Here is a 22,515-nt window from a genome sequence, read left to right as displayed (position 1 = left end):
GCGGTCGAAGACGGTGTTGGGCGCCCAATAGAAACCAATGGAGACTGGGACTGCTTGGAAGGAAACAGATTGCAGGTAAGTATGTGTGGTTTCAGGGCACAGGCCCGGGCGTTTAGATCAGCACCGGGAGGGCCACAGGCCAGCACCAAACATACATCCTCAGCAGTATGCGGGTGGCTGGTTGCAAACACAGTGTTGGGCGCCCAATGCTTTTCAGTGAGGAACTCAGGGTTCACAAAGAGGCTGCAGGCTTGGTCCAGGGAGTCAGCTGAAGAAGACCAATGGTTGGACAGGTAAGTAGTGATCCCACTGGATGTTGGTGGACCATTGGTTGTGTTCCCCAAGGCAATGGGGCTGCGGGTGCAGGGATACCTTTAGGCATCTAGAATCTTCACCAGAGCTGGTCGCGATCAGGGGGTCCTCTGGATTTGGGGTGCAGACGGCATTGTGTTGGTCAAGAGGGCTCAACCCAGGGTGGACTCAAGGCTGGAATCGCCTGGGGATCTTCTCTGGCCCAGTGGGCCACCTGGACTCGGACCGTTGGCGTCGGGTGCAGAGTGGGCAGAACTTGCATATCCAGGGGGCTCTGGAGTCCTTGTTGGAAGTTTCTTTGTGGACAGGGTGGTGTCCTCAGGAGTTCTTGGTCCATAGGGTAGGCTGGCAGTATTCTGCAGATTTGTAACGGTCGGTAGTCATGCATGATGAGTAGTCTTTATGTAGCAGGAGTCTTGAAGCTGCAGACAGGCCGGTAGGGCTGGGGCCAAATCATTTTTTGTCTGGAGTCTCTACTGCTGGTGCGGCTCTATAGTCCTTCTTCTTTAAGGTCACCAGGAATCTGAAGAGAAAGGTTCAGGGGTGCCCCTAAATACTAGATTTAGGGGTGTTACAGGGGTCAGAGAGCAGTAGCTAATGGCTACTGACCACGAGGGTGGCTACACACTTCCTGTGCCCACTCCCTTTAGGGTGGGGGAACATTCCTAACCCTATTGGCTATTCCCCTCCAAACTAAGATGGAGGATTCTGCAGAGAGGGGTTCACCTCAGCTCTGGGCACCCTAGGATTGGTCCCAACTGGGTGGACACTCCTTCTCGTGTTTACTAATTTTCCCTCCAGACCTGCCACCAAAAGTGGGGATTGGTCCAGTGGGCGGGCATCTCCACTGGCTGGCAGTGTAACCTAAGACAGGAGCCTTGAGGCTCACTGCCAAGTGTTGCTGTTTCTGCAGGGGAGAGGTATGAAGCACCTCCACCCAGAGCAGGCTTTGTCCCTGACTCCCAAGAGCACAAAGGCTTTCACCCCATGGGGTCAGAAACATGTCTGGTGGTGGCAGGCTGGCATAGCCTTGTCAGCCACACACTAGAGAGTTAGGTGAATTTCAGGGGCCATCTCTAAGATGCCCTCTGTGTGCATTTTTCAATAAATCCAACACTGGCATCAGTGTGGGTTTTTTGAGCTGAGAAGATTGATACTAAACATCCCAGCATTCAGTGAAGCCATCATGGAGCTGTGGAGTTCGTAGTGACAACCTCCCAGCCCATGTACTCAATATGGCTACACTGCGCTTACAATGTCTAATCAATCAATCACTCAATCTATTTATAAAGCGCTCTACATACGCGTGAGGGTTTCAAGGCACTGGGGGGTGGGGGGGGAATGGGGGTTGGGAGGGGGTCCTGCTCCTGCTCAAAGAGCCAGGGCTTGAGGTGTCTTCTGAAGGTGAGCAGGTCCTGGATCTGTCTTAGGTCAGACGGGAGGGTGTTCCAGGTCTTGGCTGCGAGGTAAGAAAAAGATCTGCCGCCGGAGGATCTGCGCCAGATGTGGGGGATGGAGGCGAGGGCGAGGTTGGCGGAGCGGAGTTGCCGGGTGGGGGTGTAGAAGCTGAGTCTGCTGTTCAGGTAGGTTGGTCCGGTGATGTGGAGTGCTTTGTGTGCGTGGGTGAGGAGCTTGAAGGTGATCCTCTTGTCGCCAGGGAGCCAGTGTAGATCTCTTAGGTGGGGGTGATGTGGCTGTGGCGAGGGATGTTGAGGATGAGTCGGGCGGAGGCGTTTTGGATGCGTTGGAGGCGTCACAGGTATTTGGACGGGATGCCTGCGTAGAGTACGTTGCCGTAGTCGAGCCTGAGTTACTGTTTTTCTTGTTTCGGTTGGGATCAATTTTTAGATTCTGCGAAGCATGCAGGGAGTGTTGTAACAGGAAGAGGAGATGCCGTTGACTTGTTTTGACATGGAGAGGGATGAGTCGAGGATGAAGCCGAGGTTTTGTGCGTGGTCGGTTGGTGTCGGTGGGGTGCCCAGCGAGGCTGGCCACCACGAGTCGTCCCAAGTGGAGGGGGTGGGCCCAAGGATGAGAACCTCTGTTTTGTCCCAGTTCAGTTTCAGCCGGCTGCTTCTCATCCAGTCGGCGACGGCCTTCAAGCCCTCGTGGAGGTTGGTTTTGGCGGTGTTTGGGTCCTTGATGAGGACTTAGACACTGTAGGGGCATATTGCTCATGCAATGCAGCTATGCCCTCACCTGTAGTGTAGTACACCCTGCATTAGGGCTGTAGGGCCTGCTAGAGGGGTGGCTTACCTATGTCACAGGCAGTGTTCTGTATGCATGGCACCCAGGGAGGGGTGCCATGTTGACTTTCTCTCTCCACCGAAGCACACAGTCTGCAATGGCAGTGTGAATGTGTTTGGTAAGGGGTCCCCTAGGGTGGCATAATATATGCTGCCGCCCTTAGGGGCCCTCCCTGTTCACAGGGCCCCTGGTACCACTGGCACCTTTTACAAGAGTCTTAACCGTGTGCCAGAGGTGTGCCAATTATGGAAGCAATGGTACAGTTTAAGGAAAGAACACAAGTGCTGGGGTCTGGTTAGAAGAATCCCAGCACATACTCAAGTTAGCATCAGATATCAGTCAAAATGTAGGGGGGTGAGTATGCAAAAAGGGGCATGTTCCTACAGTCATATCCTAGTATATGGATTTTATTTGTATCTGTACGTCCCTTCCAACCTAACCCCCTTGAGAACCTTTCTCCTAAGCTCTATATTTATTTAAGTTTCTGTGAGGTACACACAGCCAGTGCTAATTTTGTAAATCAGCAATACAGAAAACGGTTTTCAAATGTCCTACTGTGCTTGTGGAGCATGTCTGATAGAGACTTCTAATTGCAGATTCCTTACCTTAGAATTTCCCCCAGGCATCAGACTGGATCTGGAGACTTTTCTTCAAGCAGTTTCTTTGTGCGCTGTTAGGTGGGGTCCGTCGTTGGCGTGGTGGTGGCCGTGATGACGTCAGGGTTGAATATAGGCGCTGTCTCGGCGATGTCAGCTCTTTTCTTTCCACGCCACAAGCTGATCCAGAGATAGCTACCTTGGTCACTTTTTGCCTCAACACGATTGTTGAATTTTCTGGTGACTGTTGGTGCATCTAAGGATGTCCCAAAAGACCGGGTTTAAGTCTTGCGAGGATTGTCACCGAATGATGTCGGTGACTGATCCGCATCGGGTCCGTTTGTGGTGTCTGGAGCATGTCCACAATCCAAAGTCATGGTCGGAGTGCTAGGCCATGCACTCGAAGGCTTTGAGGGAGCGGTCCTTAAAGCTAATGGTGGCCCGGCGCTCGAATTCGCTTCGCTCCCCGTGTCGTTCAAGAGAAAGATCTCAAGACCGGCCGCAGAGACACCACCACTCGTCGTCCTCAAAGTCATTGGGACGTTCGGGTAAGAAAAAGAAGAAGTTGAAGAAGGCCAGGCATTCTTTGACTTCACCCCGTTGCTCGGTTGATGCGCTGTGGGAAGAGCATCGATGTTCTAGGCCTCCGTCCGAGGAGCCTCGTACTGGGTCTGCTCTGCGCCTCCCTGACTTTCCGGGAGCCGGAGTGAACCCTACCCAACTGAAGGAATGTTATGAGACCATGTGCCTCATTTTTGGTCAGTCCGATTCCCCTGTGGTGCTTTGGGGCCTAGGGGGCTGGAGGGGGCCCTTTGGGTTCCACGTCGGCAGCTCCGGCCACCGAGAGTCCCTCCGGATCCACGTCCGAATCTGCGCCAGTCGCACCACTGAGACCTTCCCCGGCACCGGTGAAGTCATCGACGCTCCCGACATCGGTTGGGCCCACAAGCGTCATGGACCTGATCCTCAACGACCCGGAGCCGGAATGGCGTCGGCCGACTCCGCTTCCGACTTTGATGGGGCCAGTTTGGAATCAGACCCTATTTGCTATGGGTATAAATGTGAGGAGGGTTTGGAGGGGTCACTGGACCCTTATGAATACAAGCAAGAAGATCCAAATACGGACTGGGCTCAGGAATTGGGCAAGGCCAGTGGTCTTGATACCTCCCCAGACACTGACATGCAGTCTCCTTCTACCATGGCTACAGCAGAGGGAGCTTCCTACTCCTTGGTGGTCAGTAGGACAGCCGAGGTTCTTGGCCTTGAACTGCCTACTGTTGCAGTCATGACTAATATCCTGACGGAGGCGCTTCACCTCGGAGCATCTGCTTCAGAGCCTCTCCTTCCATTTAATGAAGACCTCACTGATGTCCTTATAGGTACCTGGCCCAAACCCAGCACAGGGGCTCCTATGAATAGGACAATTGCTCGCCGCCATCGGCGCACCCCGAACTACACTAACTGCCTGAATGACCATGCCTGAAAGCTTGGTCATTCAGGCATTGTCATCTGGCACATTCCCTTCTGCTTTCGCGAATAGGGAATCAAAAAGACTTGACCATCTTGGGAAGATGATGTTTTCTTCCTCAAGTCTGGCCTTGCGGTCGGTGAACACCGCATGCCTCTTTGGCCGTTATACCCACTCCTTGTGGGACACCCTCACGTAAGTTCTGCCGCAGATCCCGGAGGAGGCCCGTTTGATAGTCTCCCAGGCAGTTGCCGGAGGGATCGACGTGGCCAAGTTCACCACACAATGTGGGCTGGACACGACTGACTCTCTAGGCAGGTCGGTTGTGTCAACAGTGGCATTATGATGCCACGCCTGGTACAGAACTTCTGTTTTTTTTGGGGGGATGTCCAACAGACCCCCATGGACATGCCCTTGATGGCACTCATCTCTTCGGAGATAAGGCGGACTCAGCTCTGGAAAGATTTAAGGACTCCCGGGCTACAGCTCGGTCCCTTGGACTTTCCACTGCCCATCGCTCCCACCAGTCCGCTTTTCGCCCCTTTTGTGGACACAGGAGGTGCTTCCTGTTGCATCCCTTCCTCAGCCACCGTGCTACGCATGCCGTTCAGCCCCTGTGTGGCTAGTGATGCGTATTCCCACAGGCTCTTGGGAGAGGAAACCAGAGGTCTGCCCAGTCCACCCCCGCTGCAGCCTCCAAGCCTTCCTAGTCCGTCCCCTACCTCCTGCCAGTTGGCGGCAGGATATGCCATCACCTGCCCCACAGGGAATCCATCACGACAGACAGGTGGGTTTTGCAGATCATCCGAAGTGGCTACTCCCTCCCCTTTGGGATTTTCCCTCTGACCATGACTATATCTTTTGGCCACCTGATGGAGGATCATTTGGCACTTCTCCGCAAAGGAAGTTGCGGCTGTCTTGACCAAAGGGGCCATAGAGAGGGTTCCTGTGCAGAAATAGGCTGAGGTTTGTTATTCCTGCTACTTTCTGGTACCCAAAAAGGACGAGGGCTTGCGTCCTATCCTCGACCTCAGGACCCTCAATCTGTTCCTCAGGAAGGAGAAGTTCAAAATGCTTATCTTGGCTCAGGTCCTTTCTGCCTTGGACCCAGGAGACTGGATGGCGGCATTGGACTTGCAAGACGCTTATTTTCAGATCCCTCTCATGCCATCCCAAAGGTGTTACCTACAATTCATGGTAGGTCACGAGCACTTTCAGTTTACCGTGCACCCCTTCGGCCTTACCAGTGCCCCTCAGGTGTTCACAAAAGTGATGGCGGTGGTTTCAGTTCATCTGCGCATGTTGGGGATTTCAGTCTTCCCCTATATCGATGACTGGCTGTTGAAGACGGAAACACCCCAGCAAGTCATCTCCCAGCTTCAGACTATGGCAAACCTCCTGCATACGCTGGGGTTCACTATAAACATGCCAAAGTCACACCTGACCCCCTCTGACGCTCCCTTTCATCAGAGCTGTTCTGAACACAGCGCAGTTTTGGGCCTATCCTCCTGCTCCGCGAGTCTGGGTTATTCAGGCTACGATTGCGATGTTTCAGCCTCTATCCTGGGTTTCAGTGAGAATGACTCTGAAGCTGCTGGGAGGGCCTCCTGCATCCTACTAGTAACATGCCAGATGGCATATGCGGGCTCTGCAGTGGGACCTGAAGTTCCAGTGGGTGCAGCATCAGGGAATCTCACCAACATGGTCCAGATCTCGGAGGGGACTGCGAAAGATCTGCAGTGTTGGCTTTCTAATCAATATTGCGTCAAAGGCAGATCCCTCTCCTTTACTCAACCAGAATTTGCAGTATTGACAGATGCATCACTTCAGGGCTGAAGCAGTCACATGTGAGAGATAGAGATCAGAGGCCTTTGGTTTCTGGCGGAGTCCAGACTTCACATCAACCTGCTGGAGCTCCGGGCAGTCAGGGGGAAAGTAGTGCAGGTGTTCACAGACAACACCACTGCCATTTGGTACTGCAACAAACAGGGTGGTGTGGGGTCCTGGACCCTTTGTCAAGAGGCCCTGCACCTCTTGACATGGCAGGCACATCAGAGCATTTCTCTGGTGGTTCAACATCTGGTGGACTTTCTTGACGCCAGAACAGATTAACTCAGCCGTCGATGCATAGTCAATCATGAACGGCATCTCCATCCGGGGGGATGCAAGGCCTCTTTCAGCAGTGGGGGGAACCTTGGTTAGAACTGTTTTGCGCAAAGGAGTTTCCAAGGCGGTTCTCGCTCGGTGGCTCTTTTCATCTCGAGTGGAGCTCAGGCCTCCACATACGCCTTTCCGCCAATATCACGTCTTCCCAGAGTTCTAAAGAAGATCAAGAACTACCGGGTCCAAGTCATTCTTGGGGTCCAGACGGGGCACAAAGAGTATAGTATCCAGAGCTACTGAGCATTGCCATGGATCCTCCGATCAGACTGCCCCTTCAGGAGGATCTTCTGTCACAGTGTAGATTGAGCGGCAGCAGTTGATGGCTTTTGACCTTTCACCCGAAGTCTGTGATGTTATCTTGGCAGCCAGGCGTTCTTCCACCAAAACAGTATACGTCTGTTGTTGGCATAAATTAGTGGCATGGTGCACGGAAAAGTCAGTTGATCCTCTCTTTGTCCTTCTTTGGTTCATTCGTTCGTTAGCCCGTCAGGGTTCTGCTTTGGGCACTCTTAAAGGATACCTATCAGCTATCTCAGCTTTTCTTAGACTGCCAGATCAAACTTCTCTTTTCGAGTCCCCTGTTGTGGGGAGTTTCCTCAAAGGTCTTACCAATGTGTATCCTCCCACTTCATTTATTATGCCTCAGTGGGACTTCAATCTTGTCCTCACTTACTTGATGTGTGCTCCGTTTAAGCCGTTACACAATTGCCTTTGCGGCTCCTTACCCTCAAGACTGTCTTTCTGGTGGCTATCACCTCTGCTCACAGAGTAAGTGAGCTCCAGGCTCTTTCTTTGAAGCCTCCATTTGTGTCTGTACATCCTGACAAAGTAGTGCTTTGCATGAGGGCCTCCATCCTTCCCAAGGTTGTCACACCTTTTCACGTGGGCCAGTCACTCACTTTACCTGCTTTTTACTCACCCCCATATCCTTCTCATGAGGAAGAGAGACTCCACCGTCTGGATCCAAAAAGAGCATTGGCGATCTATCTTAATCGCACTAAAGATTTCCAGGTGGACAATCAACTCTTCGTTGGGTATGTGGATGCGAAGAAAGGGAAGGCAGAGCAGAAGCTTACCATCTCACAAAGGGGACTACTCTGCATCAAAATGTACTACGCTTTGGCAAAGAAGCAACCTCCAGAGTGTTTGTGTGCTCACTCAACCAGAGCAACTGCTGCTACCACAGCGTTAGTATGCGGAGTTCCTGTCCTGGACATCTGCCAGGCAGCAATGTGAGCATCCTTGCACACGTTTACTAAACATTACTTCCCAGACATTCTGGTCTGCAGAGACGGCTACTTTGGTTGTTCCGTCCTGCAGGACTTTTTAATATGATTTTGGTTCGCAGCCCTCCAAGAATTTGGGTATCTATTCTAAGGTAAGGAATCTGAAACTAGAAGTCTCTATCAGATGAACAAGTTACTTACTTTCTGTAATGAATTATCTGGTAGAGTCATATTCTAGTTGCAGATTCCTTACCGACCCACCCATCCTCCCCGCTTGCGAACTGATTTCTAGGGACAGGGATTCCACTTTTTAGGGCCTTTGCTCTGGCGCACCATTTCAGTGTTCTTCTTGCCTCCTCAGTTTGGCGTGGAAAGTTGTGAAAAGAAACTAACGTCACCACACCGAGGCGGCACTTATGTTCGACCCCGATGTCATCACGGCAACCACGACGCCAACGACGGACACAGAGTAGACCAACGCCACCTAATAGTGCGCAAGGGTACAGCTCAAAGAAAAGCCTCCAGATTCAGTCTGACGCCTGGGGGAAATTCTAAGGTAAGGAATCTGCAACTAGAATATGTCTGTACCAGATAATGTGTTACCAAAGGTAAGTAACTTGTTCTTTGAGTTCATACTTAGCTTTCTTTTTAAAGCTAACTGTAGCGCCCCTTCTGGTATCTTCAGTGTGAGGCACTTGTACAGGGTGAATGTAGAGTGGTAGGAAGGAAATATCCACGGGGATTAGGGCCTTCTCAAGGATTTTCCAAAAGGAGACCTAGGCCCTCATTCTGACCTTGGCGGGCGGCGGAGGCCGCCCGCCAAAGTCCCGCCGTCAGGTTACCGTTCCGCGGTCGAAAGACCGCGGCGGTAATTCTGACATTCCAGCTGGGCTGGCGGGCGGCCGCCTTCAGGCCGCCCGCCAGCCCAGCGGGAAAGAGGCTTCCACGATGAAGCCGGCTCGGAATCGAGCCGGCGGAGTGGAAGCTGTGCGACGGGTGCAGTTGCACCCGTCGCGTATTTCACTGTCTGCGTAGCAGACAGTGAAATACATTTAGGGGCCCTCTTACGGGGGCCCCTGCAGTGCCCATGCCAGTGGCATGGGCACTGCAGGGGCCCCGCGACCCCCCCTACCGCCATCCGGTTCCCGGCGGGCGGACCGCCGGGAACTGGATGGCGGTAGGGGGGGTCGGAATCCCCTCGCCTTGGAGGATTCCAATGGGCGGCGGTACACTGGCGGGAGACCGCCAGTGTTGCCGGTCCGACCGCGGCTTTACCGCCGCGGTCGGAATGCCCATTGGAGCCCCGCCGGCCTGTCGGCGGTGCTCCCGCGGTCCTCCAACCCGGCGGTCATGGACCGCCAGGGTTGGAATGACCATCCTAATGTTTTGTTATGACTGGGTTAAAGTTACAATACTCTTAGGAGCTGGAAGTAAAGCAAACAAGCATGTGACTGCTTACAAGGTCTCAAGGTATGCTGCTGGTTATTTTTGTTTGGATCAAAAAGGTAACTTGTGGTTTAGAAGTTTGGCTTGTGCAGCTACTCTGTAGAGAGTAGGATCCTGAATGCTCCAGGGCATTACAAGTAGATGGGCTTAAAATTTGAATGGTGAAGGGATCCAGGTGGTTGTGAGTGATCAGCCCTGCACCTTAGATGCTCGGTATGACTATGGGAAAAGGAAGGTGAAAAGTAAATTAAAAGTGCCTTTCTTTTTAATTACAAGACTATAGGGCTGCCCTGCAGTCTCTTTACAATCTTCCTATTACTAAGACGACTGTGTTCTGTTGAATAGAGTAGACTGTTTATTTGAAATGTGGCAAGCAAATTGCAGTACCACCCAGATGGCTTGCAGTGCAGAGGAGTGCACAATACGCCCACCTTTACTTAAGTTAAATCAAATCTCAATGTTACCCTGCAAGGAACTGTCTGCAGATTTTTTTTCAAAAAGCACACTCCATGCAGGGGCATGCAATACCCGTAGTTTCCAAAACCATTTCTAAGCCGGAGTTTTGGCTGAGAGTCAGCCAAACCCAAAGGGCAAGAAAGCTGTTAAAACAAACATAAAATACACTGAAAAGAATGCACACACTACTATAGGGGCTTTCCCCACCCTGCAGGACTGAAGAAATGCAGTTCACAAGGAGTTCATAAGATTTTCCACCCTGCATTTGGCTTCTCAATATTTGTACCTTACCTCAGTTGTCAGGTAAACTTCAATATTATCGGATCCCTTCTGGAGGAATTCATCATAGTCCACTGATGAATTCAAGTACAAGTTTAAAAGCGTTTGTGTCCAAGATTGAAACGTGCTGCTTTAAGAACTTGAATCTAATTCTGAATGTAGTGGCGTGTCGCACGAGGACGGAAGAATTTATTAATCCATGCATATGCTTTTGCTGCAAATAAAAGTGCACTGTGATGAACGAAAGCTCGAAGTCATTGGCTTATTCACAATACCGCTCACACCCTTCCTCTCTTTTCCCTGTACATGCCTGATCCAAACTCAATGTGCCACTCTAAAGATTTATTTTATTTTTCATTTTAAATGTCCCTCTTCGTTTATTTTTAGTTTTAAATGAGGCAATGTCCCTTTATTACTTTTTTCTTTTGGTGGGTCAGCTGATCCAACTGAAAATTCTGAAAATAGCCATCTGTAGCTGAAAATAAACTTCCTGTGCAGTGTTGAAGTGCTGGTTACTTTAGTTCACTGTAAGTATCTGCACCCAGTGGATTTATTTTAAAATAGTAGAAATATCCCCATATGGAAAAAATAACCATAACTGGTCCCGTTCTTACAGAACAAGAAAGATTAACCTATACATCCTCCAGAATACCTACGCTTCTTTGAGCATGTTGACCTTTTGCTAATCTCAGTCTTGACAGCCTCGTGTCTGTTGTGGAATAATCTTCCCAGTCCTTCTGAGAAGAGGATATTGATCAAGGAATGGTGGTATTAATCATGAGTGTCATTACATTCCAAAAGGAATTTATCCAGCTGTAGCCCATGTGATGCTGCTGGAAAATACATGTGTACATTAAAACGGCATTTCAAGATCCTGCATGGCAGATGGTACACATTCTGAGGGTGCTGGCAGGTGGGCCCCTGCACTGTCTTTCCACCAGCGTTTTCATAGCGGGGACCCCACCATGAAAAGGCTGGCGCAAAGTGAAGTTGTGATCAGCACAGCAGTGCCGCCATGGGCACTGCTGTGGCTGACCACGACTTCAACTGCTGCCAACCTGCTGGGATTCGTGATCCCGGTGGTGGTGGCGGCGGTCTCATGGTGGTCCAACTGCCAGGATCATAATCTGGCGGTCAGACTACCAGGAATGCTGCGGTCTGACCGCTACCACGAGTTTGGTCGGTCAGTGGACTGCCAAACTCGTAATGAGGCCCTTAGGTTTGTTATGCGGTTCACAGTTTGGTAATAGGACTACATTTTTAAGGCAGCAGCACAACTGAGTTTGGGAGAATGAGTACACCCAACACCGCTTGGCAGCTGTCGGCCTAACTCCTGGCTAGCTTGCAGTGCCTCACTCTGACGACCAGACCTATTGGGGCAAAAGGTGATGACAGTAACCTCAACATGATACTTTGAGGCCACAGGGAAGACGTGGAAATAGATCGTACCCCTTTCACTCAGTTACTCATGCATGCCAAGGTGAAATGCTAAATGGACTTCAGTGGCGGCCGGCGGTTTTAGGAGGGAGGGGGTCGGGCGGGCGGGCGAGAAGCACACTCACACTCATTCTTTCACACACACACACGCACGCACATCCATCCATTAACACTCATCAACATTCAAACATGCACACACGTACACACCCAACATTCATTTAAAAAGATCACACACACACACTTGCCTTCAGCCTGGCAGGTCCCAGGAGAGTTGAGACTGCTGTCTTGGTCAGCCAGTGAGGAACGGCAGCAGTCCCAACTTCGTCACAGAGTGGGATGGGGTAAGTGAGACTGCTGACCCCACCTAACTCTGTGTCGAGGTGTCACTGATTGACACTCGCCCTGGGAGCTTCAGGGCTTAAACCTGAAGGACCCAGGTCGAAGTCAATGGGTGACGCTTCCCTCGTCACCCGGGGCAGGGATCAAGGCACCTTTGCTGAGCCGAGGAGGTCACGCTTACAGGAGCTGTGACCTCTTCAGCCCAGCAAAGTTCAGCTCAGGCAGCCAGGATTCTGCGCAAATTGCGCATGTCTGCTCCTGGCTGCCTGACCTGAACATAAAGAGTGTCTGTCAGGCTGACCTGTGTTCAGCCTGAACAGTACGCTTCATGAGGGGCAAAAGGTGGCGGGGCGCGGCCCCTCCGACCTAAATGATGGGCAGCGGCTGTTCAGTGTATTTATTGAAGTAATCACATTTGAGTATAAAAAGCATGTGCTGCAATAATTAGGCAGAGGAAATGGAGCACTAACATAAAAAAAGCAAGAGTGAAGAAAAACAACCCCACTATACTGCGTGTTTCTAGAGAACCTAGATGTTCCTTTCAAAATCCTATGCCTAAATCTGAGAGCATACTGGTTGTGACCCTCTACCTGTCCTGACCTAAAGGACTAGCCGGGGTCTGCCTGTGATGCAGATTGCAATCTCCTCAGGAGACTGAGATATCCGCGCAAGCGAAGCTGTCGATCGCAAAGAAAGTGTCCCAGGATGGTCATGACTGGAATGCCCTCTATGCCCTTTTGGCCTAAAGGTAGTTTATATAATGACTGCCTTGTTTGGGCAGCACCTCTGATGTAATGCTTTGTCTCGGAGATAGAAGCTGGCTCCTGGGCTGGCAAATACAAAGTTAGCATGTCATGTCCTGTGCGTACCAGCCTTGGAGAACGAGAACAGATTATATTTAGTACGAGGCTGATTAGACATACAGTGTGAACTCTGCCTTCCTAGAAGGACCAGCTGATAAATTATGTAAAAGCAAATGCTAAAGGCAGGCTCGCTAAAATATAAATGAAATTGTGTATAAAAGTAAACAAAGGCACAAGCTGTGAAACTAAGCTAGGACAGGGGTGTCCAGCCCAGGAACAAAAAGGGCCTTGCAACAGTTTCCATTATCCTAGTTAAAATATATGTTTTAGTGGTGAATGGTGTCAGATGTAGATAGTTGATACTTTATACAAAAGAAAGCAGCAGTTCATGAAAACGGAACATTTAATAATTTCTAAATTGATGCCAGACAAACACACCAGTGGCTTTTCATGCTAATGAAATGAAGCATCCCCAATTTGTTTAATATTTGTTATTGTTTATAGCATGGCAATGTCTTACTGTTATAGATATTTGTTTAATAAAATCATATTTGCATATTAACTTTAACCTTTTGCAACTAAAACTATAAAGCTGTTCTGTACAGAACTGCGTTATCCTAGCTTTGGCCAAACTGTGCCTCATTTAGGCCTCTGCTTCATCTTGTTTCTTGAAGCATCCATAATATTCATTGTGTTTATATTTTTCATTGACACCACACATAGCAAAATGTGCACAGTTGTTTTTTGATGACATGTAGTTCCTGAAGAACTCCTGATAGTCTTTAGCTACTTTTCAAGGCACTTCCTGCTCGCTCACTTTAGGTTATTCATTTATGAGTCTTTCTGTTGTTTATGTAACTAGTTTGTTATGATACTACCAATGACTTGGGGTCATAGTGATCATTTTATTATTAATTTCGAGGGCTAGTCCTAGGGAGGTGACAATAAATGACATTTCAAAATGGTGCACTGTGATTTGATAATGTGTTACACTTGTTCACCCCTTACTGACTTAGTGATTTTTCTATTCTTTTCCATTGTAAAATTTGTTATAAACAGACATGGTTTTGGAGCTCTGTGCGCCACTTTTTGAGCCTTTAGGGATGATGCTTGATATTCTGTTGATTTGCTGCACACTCCGGATTCGTTTTATTTCCTACATTCTGCTCAGTGCTGCATCTTTTTTGAATGCCAAGAGACTTCATGGCAATTGATTTATAAGTCTTTTGACTGATTTCAGACTAAATATATTTTTACCTTTTGTGTTGCACTTAAAAAAAAAAAATGAAACCTTTATGTTCTAAATTACTGGGCTTGAAATAGCCTTTTGGAGTCAATTCTTATTTATTGATTGTTATCTAAAATTGTCTTTTGAATCTTACCTTTAGTGAACATCTCCTTACCTGTTCTTGAGGACACTGCCCCTTACCCAACATCAACACTATATCTATCATATAGATTATCTGAGAGGCAACATAGACATTGCGTGGTCTTGGGAAGATCTATAGAAAGTAAAGTTATCTAAAGATAATTTTCCCCATTCTGAAATCTGTCTGCATTCCCTTGATTTCCATGATCTGGCCAACTTTGTATTATCTTTGGTGTTCTATGTTTCAGATCTGCTCCATCCCAAAGGTGTATGAGTATTAGTAGGGCAGATTGTATTGCGAATGTTTGAGGTATTTTGTTAGTGTGTTGTAGGCTGTGTAGTTTTAAAGTGCAAATCTGGTGTAGACACGAATTTAACTGCCTTTGAGATTGTTTTTTTTATACAATTTTAATCTGAGTGATAGGTGGTTTGATTACTGTGAATTTGATTTTTTATATTTGTGAATTAAAGAGTAAATGTTTATCATTGTGTTCAAGTCAGAAGAATCAAATGTTGTGTTTGTGCCAAAGAACTTATTGGAGTTTTGTGCATATTGTTAAATTTAGGTAATTGGATTTGTCTAAATCCACAAATCTCAAGATTTATTGTTGAACTTGTCTGCAAAGTGGTGATGTGTTTTTTGAGGGGCCACATAGACACAAAGATAGGGATTAGATTTTAGAATTTATAAGAAGCTTTAAGTCGAATGCATATTAACTTAGATTGGTATTTGTTTATTTTTTGAAGTACAGGAATAAACTCACTAATTTGGGGTGGGTTACCACTGGCCGAAAATCTACCCCAGTGTGGGTGACAGATTTGCAAGGGTACTGTATTTTTTTGTTTCGTTTTTTTATAGATTGACTTTTCTCTTCCTGTCTTGAATTTAGGTTAAGAAGGCCAGTTGCTTTTGTTGTTTGGGTACTTGTTGTGTTGCAGCCGAAGGCATTGTGTTGACTTATTTCACGAAGAAGTCATACTGGAATGGTTAATTGTCACAGGAGAGACATGCAGGGATTGGTGAGACCTCACCACGAGTTGCTCTGGTCATTAGTCAGTTGCTGTTGTAGGCCATGCTGTGATTGGTTTACCTATGCAGTAGCAGCACTGCATTTGGTTGGTTTTTGTTGGTGAAAAGATTCCTTCTGAGGATTTCCCAGAATACGAGATAATCAATGTGGGTTTTCATACATGCATGTGGCAAGATCAGTAATAACAGCCTTCAGACCTTAAATGTACCACCACTCTGCTCCTGGACATCCCATTCTGGTCCACTCCTTCCTACTCTTCACATTCGATAAAGTTACCAACACTATCCCCTCTCTCAAAGCCACCTTTTAAGGGGATGATTTCCTCCACGCCACCATGATCAGTTTCTGACATCGGCTTTCTCACCATTTCTTTAAACCAGTCACATTTAAATGTTTTTGTGCTGACTCCACCACCATGGCTAAAATAATTTAGTCTGGTTCCCTCAATATAGCGTAGTATATCGTCACACTTTTTATGTAAAATGTCAAAATTTGCATGGTAAAAAAAATAGTGTAGTGGTGCATAAGGGCATTTTCTCTTATAAATGTTGCCAAATACTGATATCCAATAGTGCTTTTCAGTTCTTCACGTTACATGCATGCCATAAAAAAAATTAGAAGAAATCCAAATATTTCAAGTCAAAACGGAGATGAAGGAATCTTAAAAGAAAAGTTAAAAAAAAAATCTGGTATCCGTTGCCTTTCTTCTTACAACAAATCCAGTATGTGACATGAAAAATATATTGTAGGAGATAACAAAACTATTAATGGATGTAGGATATGGCAGATAGTTTATATTGTCCCGTAGACTTTGGCAAACTATCGAGGATCGATATCTTTTTTTTCTCATATTAATATATTTTAAATCACTTTTTTTAAAAGCAAAATGTTATTAGTTTTTTTTTTTTTTTTTTTTTTTTTGAAGTGGCTGAAAATGCTTGTGTCATTAAATGTTCTATGGCCTCGAGCTACACTGAACATTCTGTCTGTCCCTGCGTTTGCAGAGGAAGGAAGAATACCGAACCACAGTTTGAAGAACATTGCTCTTAACTTAAAACTGGTTATACAATCAATCAATCAGGTATTTATAGAGCACGGCTTGTTATCCATGAGAGTATCCAGGCACTTGGAGCAGGTCTCAATCAAAGAGCCAGGTCTTGAGTCCTTTCGTGAGTTTGGTCCAAGTAGGGGAGGTTCGGAGGTGGTGGAGGGGGAGGGCCTTCCATGCCTTGGCAGCGAGATGGGCGAAGGATGCGGCAGTAGCATGTGCGAGGAATCTGTGCAAGGGCCAGTTGTGTGGAGCAGAGGTTGGTGCGGGGTGGTGAAAGTGCAGACTTTGGTTCAGGTAGGCGTGTCCTTGGTCATGGAGGGCTTTGTAGGTGTGGGTAAGGAGCTTAATGTGACATCTCTTCTGGACCGAAAGCCAGTGGAGGGAGATGTGGGCTTTCTTGGGCAGATTGAGAATCAGTCTGACGCTGTGTTCTGTATTGATTGGAGCTTTTGATTGAGTTCGGTAGTGGTATATAGAGTGCATTGCCGTAGTCAAGATAACTGGTAATAAGTGAGTAACTGTCTTTCGTGTGTTGATGGGGATCCATTTGAAAATGTTCCGGAGCAGGCAAAGCGTGTGGAATCAGGCTGGTGTGACCGAGTAGAACTGATGTCTTATGGAGACGGTTGCAGGCGCGGTCTTTCGACATGGGGCCAAGCTCCAACAGCCACCAAAATTTGTCCCAGAGGGCAGTGTTTTTGCCAAAGAAGAGAACTTCTGTCTCGTCTGTGTTCAGCTTTAAGCAGTTGTCCTTTATCCATGCTGAGACATTCTTCATGCAGTTGTGAAAATTTGTCTTGGTAGCAGTGGGGTCGGCAGAGAGTGACAAGACAAGGTGAGTGTTGTCGGCATAGGATATGATGTTGATGTCAGCGAACTGACGATGTCCGCAAGGGGAGTCACGTAGATGTTGAAGAGTGTGGGGCTAAGAGACGAGCCCTGCTGAATGCCACAGATGTTTTGCTTGGCTTGCGATGTGAAGGGTGGGAAGTGGACTTTCTGGGGTCGTCTTGTGAGGAAAGACGCCATCCGTGTGAGTGCGTCGTCAGTTATTCCCATCTGGCGCAGGCAGTAGATGAGTGTGTGGTGAGAAACAGTGTTGAAGGTGGCGGGTAGGTATAGAAAATGAGGGTGGTGGATTCTCCTTTCTTATTTATGGCGCGGATGTCATCTGAGGCAGCGATCAGAGGTTGTCAGGGCATAAAAAGTGCCAGACTTGTTGAGATGGGCAACTATAGAACATCGTACACATCTTTCTGGGGTGAAATACCTAAAATAGGCAGTTACCATTTTACTCAAGTGGAAGTGGGCCAATATTATCTGTTACAAACATCCCTCTATGCCAAAACCTTGGTGCAGCAGCAGAAAGGCCAACCTCAAAGTGGTGACTGATGTTCTTCAGATAGCAGTATAAAATGGCTGCATGCATCTTCATTCTACTAAAACCCTGGTTTGCATTCAACATTGGAGATTACAAGGTCTGTGGGGTCCTGGAAAGGAAATTGTTTCCCTCCTGTCTTTAATAGCACCAAAAATGTCTGAATGCAGTCCTCCAAATATCCACTTCTCTCCATCAGCTTTTTCGTACCAAGAATGCACCTCATATGTGATATTTAGCTTGTATATGACGCTCTGGAGCTTCATATTTGGCAATAAAACATTTTCTAGCAAACTGTATGCTGATGACACCAGCTTTGTCTTGGGGTTGTTAGGGAACGATCTTCTGCATTTGATACATGATGTCTGTGGTCTATCTGAAAACTAACCCAGCACCGAGTTTCTGGTATGGCTCGAGGACTTCTTCCCTCTCTGACTCCCAGTGCAAAGTTGCTAAGTTTTTACATAGTCTCAGCTACCATTCAGTACACAGTTAAAAAAAGCTCCTGGTTGCTGCTTCTAACCGAGTTGCCTTCACAAAATAAAACTCTACTTAATAAACTCCAGATTCCAAGCTAAATAAATAAAATAGACCATAATTCTTACGCGGTTTCAAAAAATATAAAACTTAGTATTTTATTTGGCCTTAGCCAAAGTTTATAACTTCTGTAAAATGTATTTCTAATGTTATTTCTGGCAGTTGTAATGCTGTTTTTAGAATTTCACAATTCAGGAAAAACAAAAGGAACAATAAAGTGGCTGATACTTGGTCCCAGGTCATGCGTGACACTTTCATCCAGTCCTAGCGTTTTAGTTAGTAGCTTTTGCATGCTGTGAGTATCATGCCTGTCCTTTGAATAAGGCTGCCGAATGTACAAGTCCTAGACTACAGAGCACCATTGGCTAAAAACCCAGGGAGGCTCTGAACGCATGGTGTTATGGTGGAAGGAGGTGAGTCTTGTTCATGGTTCTGTTACTGGCTTCTAAGTTGCTTCCTTCTTCTTCTGCAGGTTGTGAAAGGCCTTACCTACCTGTGGAGTTTAAAGATCTTGCACAGAGGTGAGTTATAACACAGTTTCAAATGTTTGTTTGGAATATTTGGTGGGTGATTTCTGATCAGCTGGTCAAATTAAACAGGTGAATTAAATGTACAACTTAACAAAATGATGCGCGATTGAGTTTGCACCACTGGAGGTCCTTCCACTATATACACTCCGTAGGTGTGATTAATTTATTTAGCCCAGATTTTTTTATTTGAATTTTGGGACTTGTAGGTTTTTTGCATTTTATTAAATCCAGGACTATTAGCATCATAATGCTAGAAATGACCAGAACTGAGTTGATTACTCACTCCCAATGTGGAACAATGGGCGACCTTTGTATTCTTCTAAAACTAGGTAAGATACCAATAGGCACTCTTAACAATCTGTTTGCTGTAGTACTCCATTATTTCTATTTAATTTAATTTGTGTGCAGTAAAAGGTAGGTTCAACTGGTCTATGTAACCAAGTATTAACATACAACAAACACTCACCTACCATTGGTTTGTGGTTGTGCCCCACTCTGGTTGCAATACTTTGAATGTGCCACACAGGCACTGTCTGCGCCCAATACCACTGTGCACTTCACACTTTCTCAGATAAATTATCCTTGTTCCTTCATGATAAAATCATTCTTTTCAATTCTTGCATATCATAAAAATAAAGAATGACTCGCTCGGTTATATCTGTTGGTATATTTTTATTTTATACATTTATGAAGTTTTATGTAGTGTCGACAGTGCCTAAATATCTGAGAATGCATCACAGGAGAAGAGCTAGTAATACATTAGAGAATAACTTTTGCAAAAACAAGAATAATTGTGAAACGTTAGAAGTTAACGTCATCACATGCAAAATCAATGTGCAACTATAAGATACTAAGGGAAGAAGGAAGGGGAGAGTTTTGCAAACCAGGAGCAGAATCCAAAATGTTGCTTAGAGTATAAGAAATAGAATGATAGGCAACAAAGTAGATGAGTATAAGATTATAGACAAATAAGATGTGCAGTGACTAATGTAGACTTAATGGGAATGAAAAAACGTAGGGGGTGATAAAGGCTAAACCTGAACCTTAACAAAAAAGGAGGAGAGCAGAGGTGAGGCTAAGAGGACCAGCTAAAAACAAGAAGTGATGAAGGAAGAAAGAGCATGGCAGAAGGTAGGAAGTTGTCATACAACGGAGTTAACTAGGAGCTCACAAACGGTGTCTTTTAAAAGAAGAGTGGTTTAAGTTTAAACTTGAAGGCGTCGAGAAATGTAGTGGTTCATAAGTCTGTAGGAAGGGAATGAAAATAATTCTTGTTGCACTTTCAGTGAGGGATTGTGCCACTGTATGTTCCAGTTTGAAAGATGGAGGTTCAAAAAGAAGAGCTTACGTGTTTTGCAAGAGTTTGCCCATTATTTTGAACAGTGCTGGTGATGCATGTCATCTTCTGGATAACCCTGGCTTCTGTGAGCAGCCATGGAAGAGTAATTAGCACTGATTAGATGTGAACAGAGCTTTCAGTTCCAGAAGCACGATGTGAAGCATTGCTTTGTGCCAGGCTTTTTTGGGGAAATTCAGTCAACAAGGAGGTGCTTTATTTAGCCCTTGACAGCACTCCTGATTGTACCACAATCTTAAGACCAGGTTCTAGAATTGGCAAATTGCCCACAAAACAAACAGTTAGAAACATGCACACTTAGCCATAGCATTGATATGCATTTCTATGTTACGTTTATGATCAAGAGTGACTCTTAAAGATGTGGCATTGTCCATGATAACCTGCCTTATGTCAAGGGTCCCACAGGCAAAATAATGTGATCACAGCTGTACCTTTGGTACTCCCTCACAGTCAGGCTGAAATATGTAAGGAATCACAAGATTTATGGGTATAGACTGGCAATTTGAGAATGAGTGGTGCTTTTAGAATTCCCAGATATGGTGTATTGCCATATAGATGCTGGGTATTAATGAGAAGGACTGTTTAATGAGAGTTCGTGTCTTTTTGATTACTACATTCTAAAGAGTGTTTTTCTAATGTGTAGTGAACATTCCCTGTTATAGAAACAGTTCACCTTTATTTGGCATTGAGCAGTAACGAACAGTAATGATTTTATTCTGTATTTGCTAAGTGCTGAAGTATGTTGTTGATCTGATAAAGAGATTTAGTTGTAGATTCCTTAGCTTAGAATTTCCCCCAGGCGTCAGTCTAGATCCTTAGATTTCTCTCGAGCAGTACCCCTGCGCGCCATTAGGTGGCGTTGATCAGCTCTATGTCCGTCATCTACATTTTCTACAGAGGAAACATAGTCGCTGCCCCAATATAGGTGCCACCCTGATGTTGGTTCTTTTCTTTCTGTGCCAGCCTAGAGCGGATCCGTAGAAAAGCTACCCTTCAGTAGTTTTTGGACTGGTCTTTTTTTTACTTTTCGGTGGAAGAGTTTAGTGTCCACACTCCTGGTGCATTGAGGATGTCTTTATGTAAGACTATGTTTACGCCCTGCAGATCCTGCCATTGGGCAATATCCGTAATAGATCTGCACCTCGTGTGCCTGTGGTGTGTGGAGTGCAGTGCCGATTCCGACTTCGACAGGGACCTTGCCCCCCATATCGGATTTTGACCCTTTTTCTTTTGGGTTGGGGTACGTTGAGGAATGAGAGGGGACCCTCTAGAATACCAGATACAAGATCCTTTGGACTTGTGTACGGACCTGGGTGAAGCAAGTAGTCTGGATACTTCCGATTACACTAGCATGCTTTCTCTACCTACCGTGGCTACTGAGGAGGGAGCGTCCTATTCCATGGGGTGTGAAGAGTGGCTGAGGTCCTGGGCCTCGAGCTGCCTTCAGTGTTAGTCAGGACTAACCTCCTGACAGTGGTGCTTCAGCCTGGGGCTTCATCCTCTGAACCACTATAGCCCTTTAATAAAGCCCTTAGTGATGTCTTGCTGGGTACCTGGTCCAATCCTAGCACTGGTGAACAGAACATTCGTCCTCTGCCTTCTATCTGCTCCTACTGACCCAGCATTCCTGAGGCAACACGCCAACCCTGAGAGCTTGGTTATCCAAGCCTCTACATCCCAGGGCACGTTCCCTTCCGCACTCACGGGTAGGGAATCCAAGAACAAGTCCAACATGGTAAGATAATGTTTTCTTCCTCCAGCCTAGCATTGTGGTCCGTGAACACTGCATGCCTTTTGGGCCATTACTCCCACACGCTGTGGGATACGGGTACTGCCATAGGTCCCAGAGGAGGCCTGGGCTGTAGTCTCTCAAGCTTTTGCTGATGGGAGAGACGCAGCAAAGTTTATGATCAGATGTGGATTGGACACGACCGACTCACTAGACAGACAGGCAATTGCATCAGCGGTGGCCCTGAGGCGCTACGCCTGGTTGAGGACATCTGGTTATTCGGGGGATGTCCAATCTAACCTCTGCCCTGTCCTAGACATTTGGTCCGTTAATCTCCTACTCAAAAAGCAGAAGTTCAAAATGCTAATTTTTGGTCAGGTTCTATTTGCCCTGGACCCAGGAGACTGGATGGTAGAGTTGGACTTGCAGGAAGCTTATTTCCACATCCCCTTCATGCCTGCCCACAGACGTTACTTGCAGTCAACGAAAGGCCATTAGCATTCTGTTTACCCTGCTTCTGTTTGGCTTTACCAGCACTCCACGGTGTTCCCCAAGGTGATGGCGGTGGTCACAGCTCATCTGCGAAGGTCTGGGGTTTCATTCTTCCCCTACCTTGACAACTGGCTGTTGAAGGCAGGCTCGCCCCAGGCTGTCATCTCCCACCTCCAGACTACGGCGGACATCCTGCATTCGCTGGGGTTCACTATAAACGTGCCGAAGCCACACCTGACTCCCTCTCAGATACTCCCTTTCATCGGAGC

The 22,515-nt window shown here is 46.9% G+C and overlaps 1 protein-coding gene across 1 annotated transcript in view; it reads left to right on the top strand.

The window, feature by feature from the left end:
• The window catches only part of MAP2K5 (mitogen-activated protein kinase kinase 5), a 1,242,853-nt gene that overhangs the window by 550,159 nt on the left and 670,179 nt on the right, over nt 1-22,515 (top strand). The window contains exon 13 of the mRNA XM_069222863.1: nt 18,611-18,659. Coding sequence (XP_069078964.1) covers nt 18,611-18,659 — 49 coding nt within the window. The remainder of the gene's footprint in view (nt 1-18,610; nt 18,660-22,515) is intronic.

The sequence above is a fragment of the Pleurodeles waltl genome, chromosome 3_1 (genome assembly GCF_031143425.1).
Source record: "Pleurodeles waltl isolate 20211129_DDA chromosome 3_1, aPleWal1.hap1.20221129, whole genome shotgun sequence".
Taxonomy (NCBI): domain Eukaryota; kingdom Metazoa; phylum Chordata; class Amphibia; order Caudata; family Salamandridae; genus Pleurodeles; species Pleurodeles waltl.
This window is presented reverse-complemented; position numbering and strand designations above follow the sequence as displayed.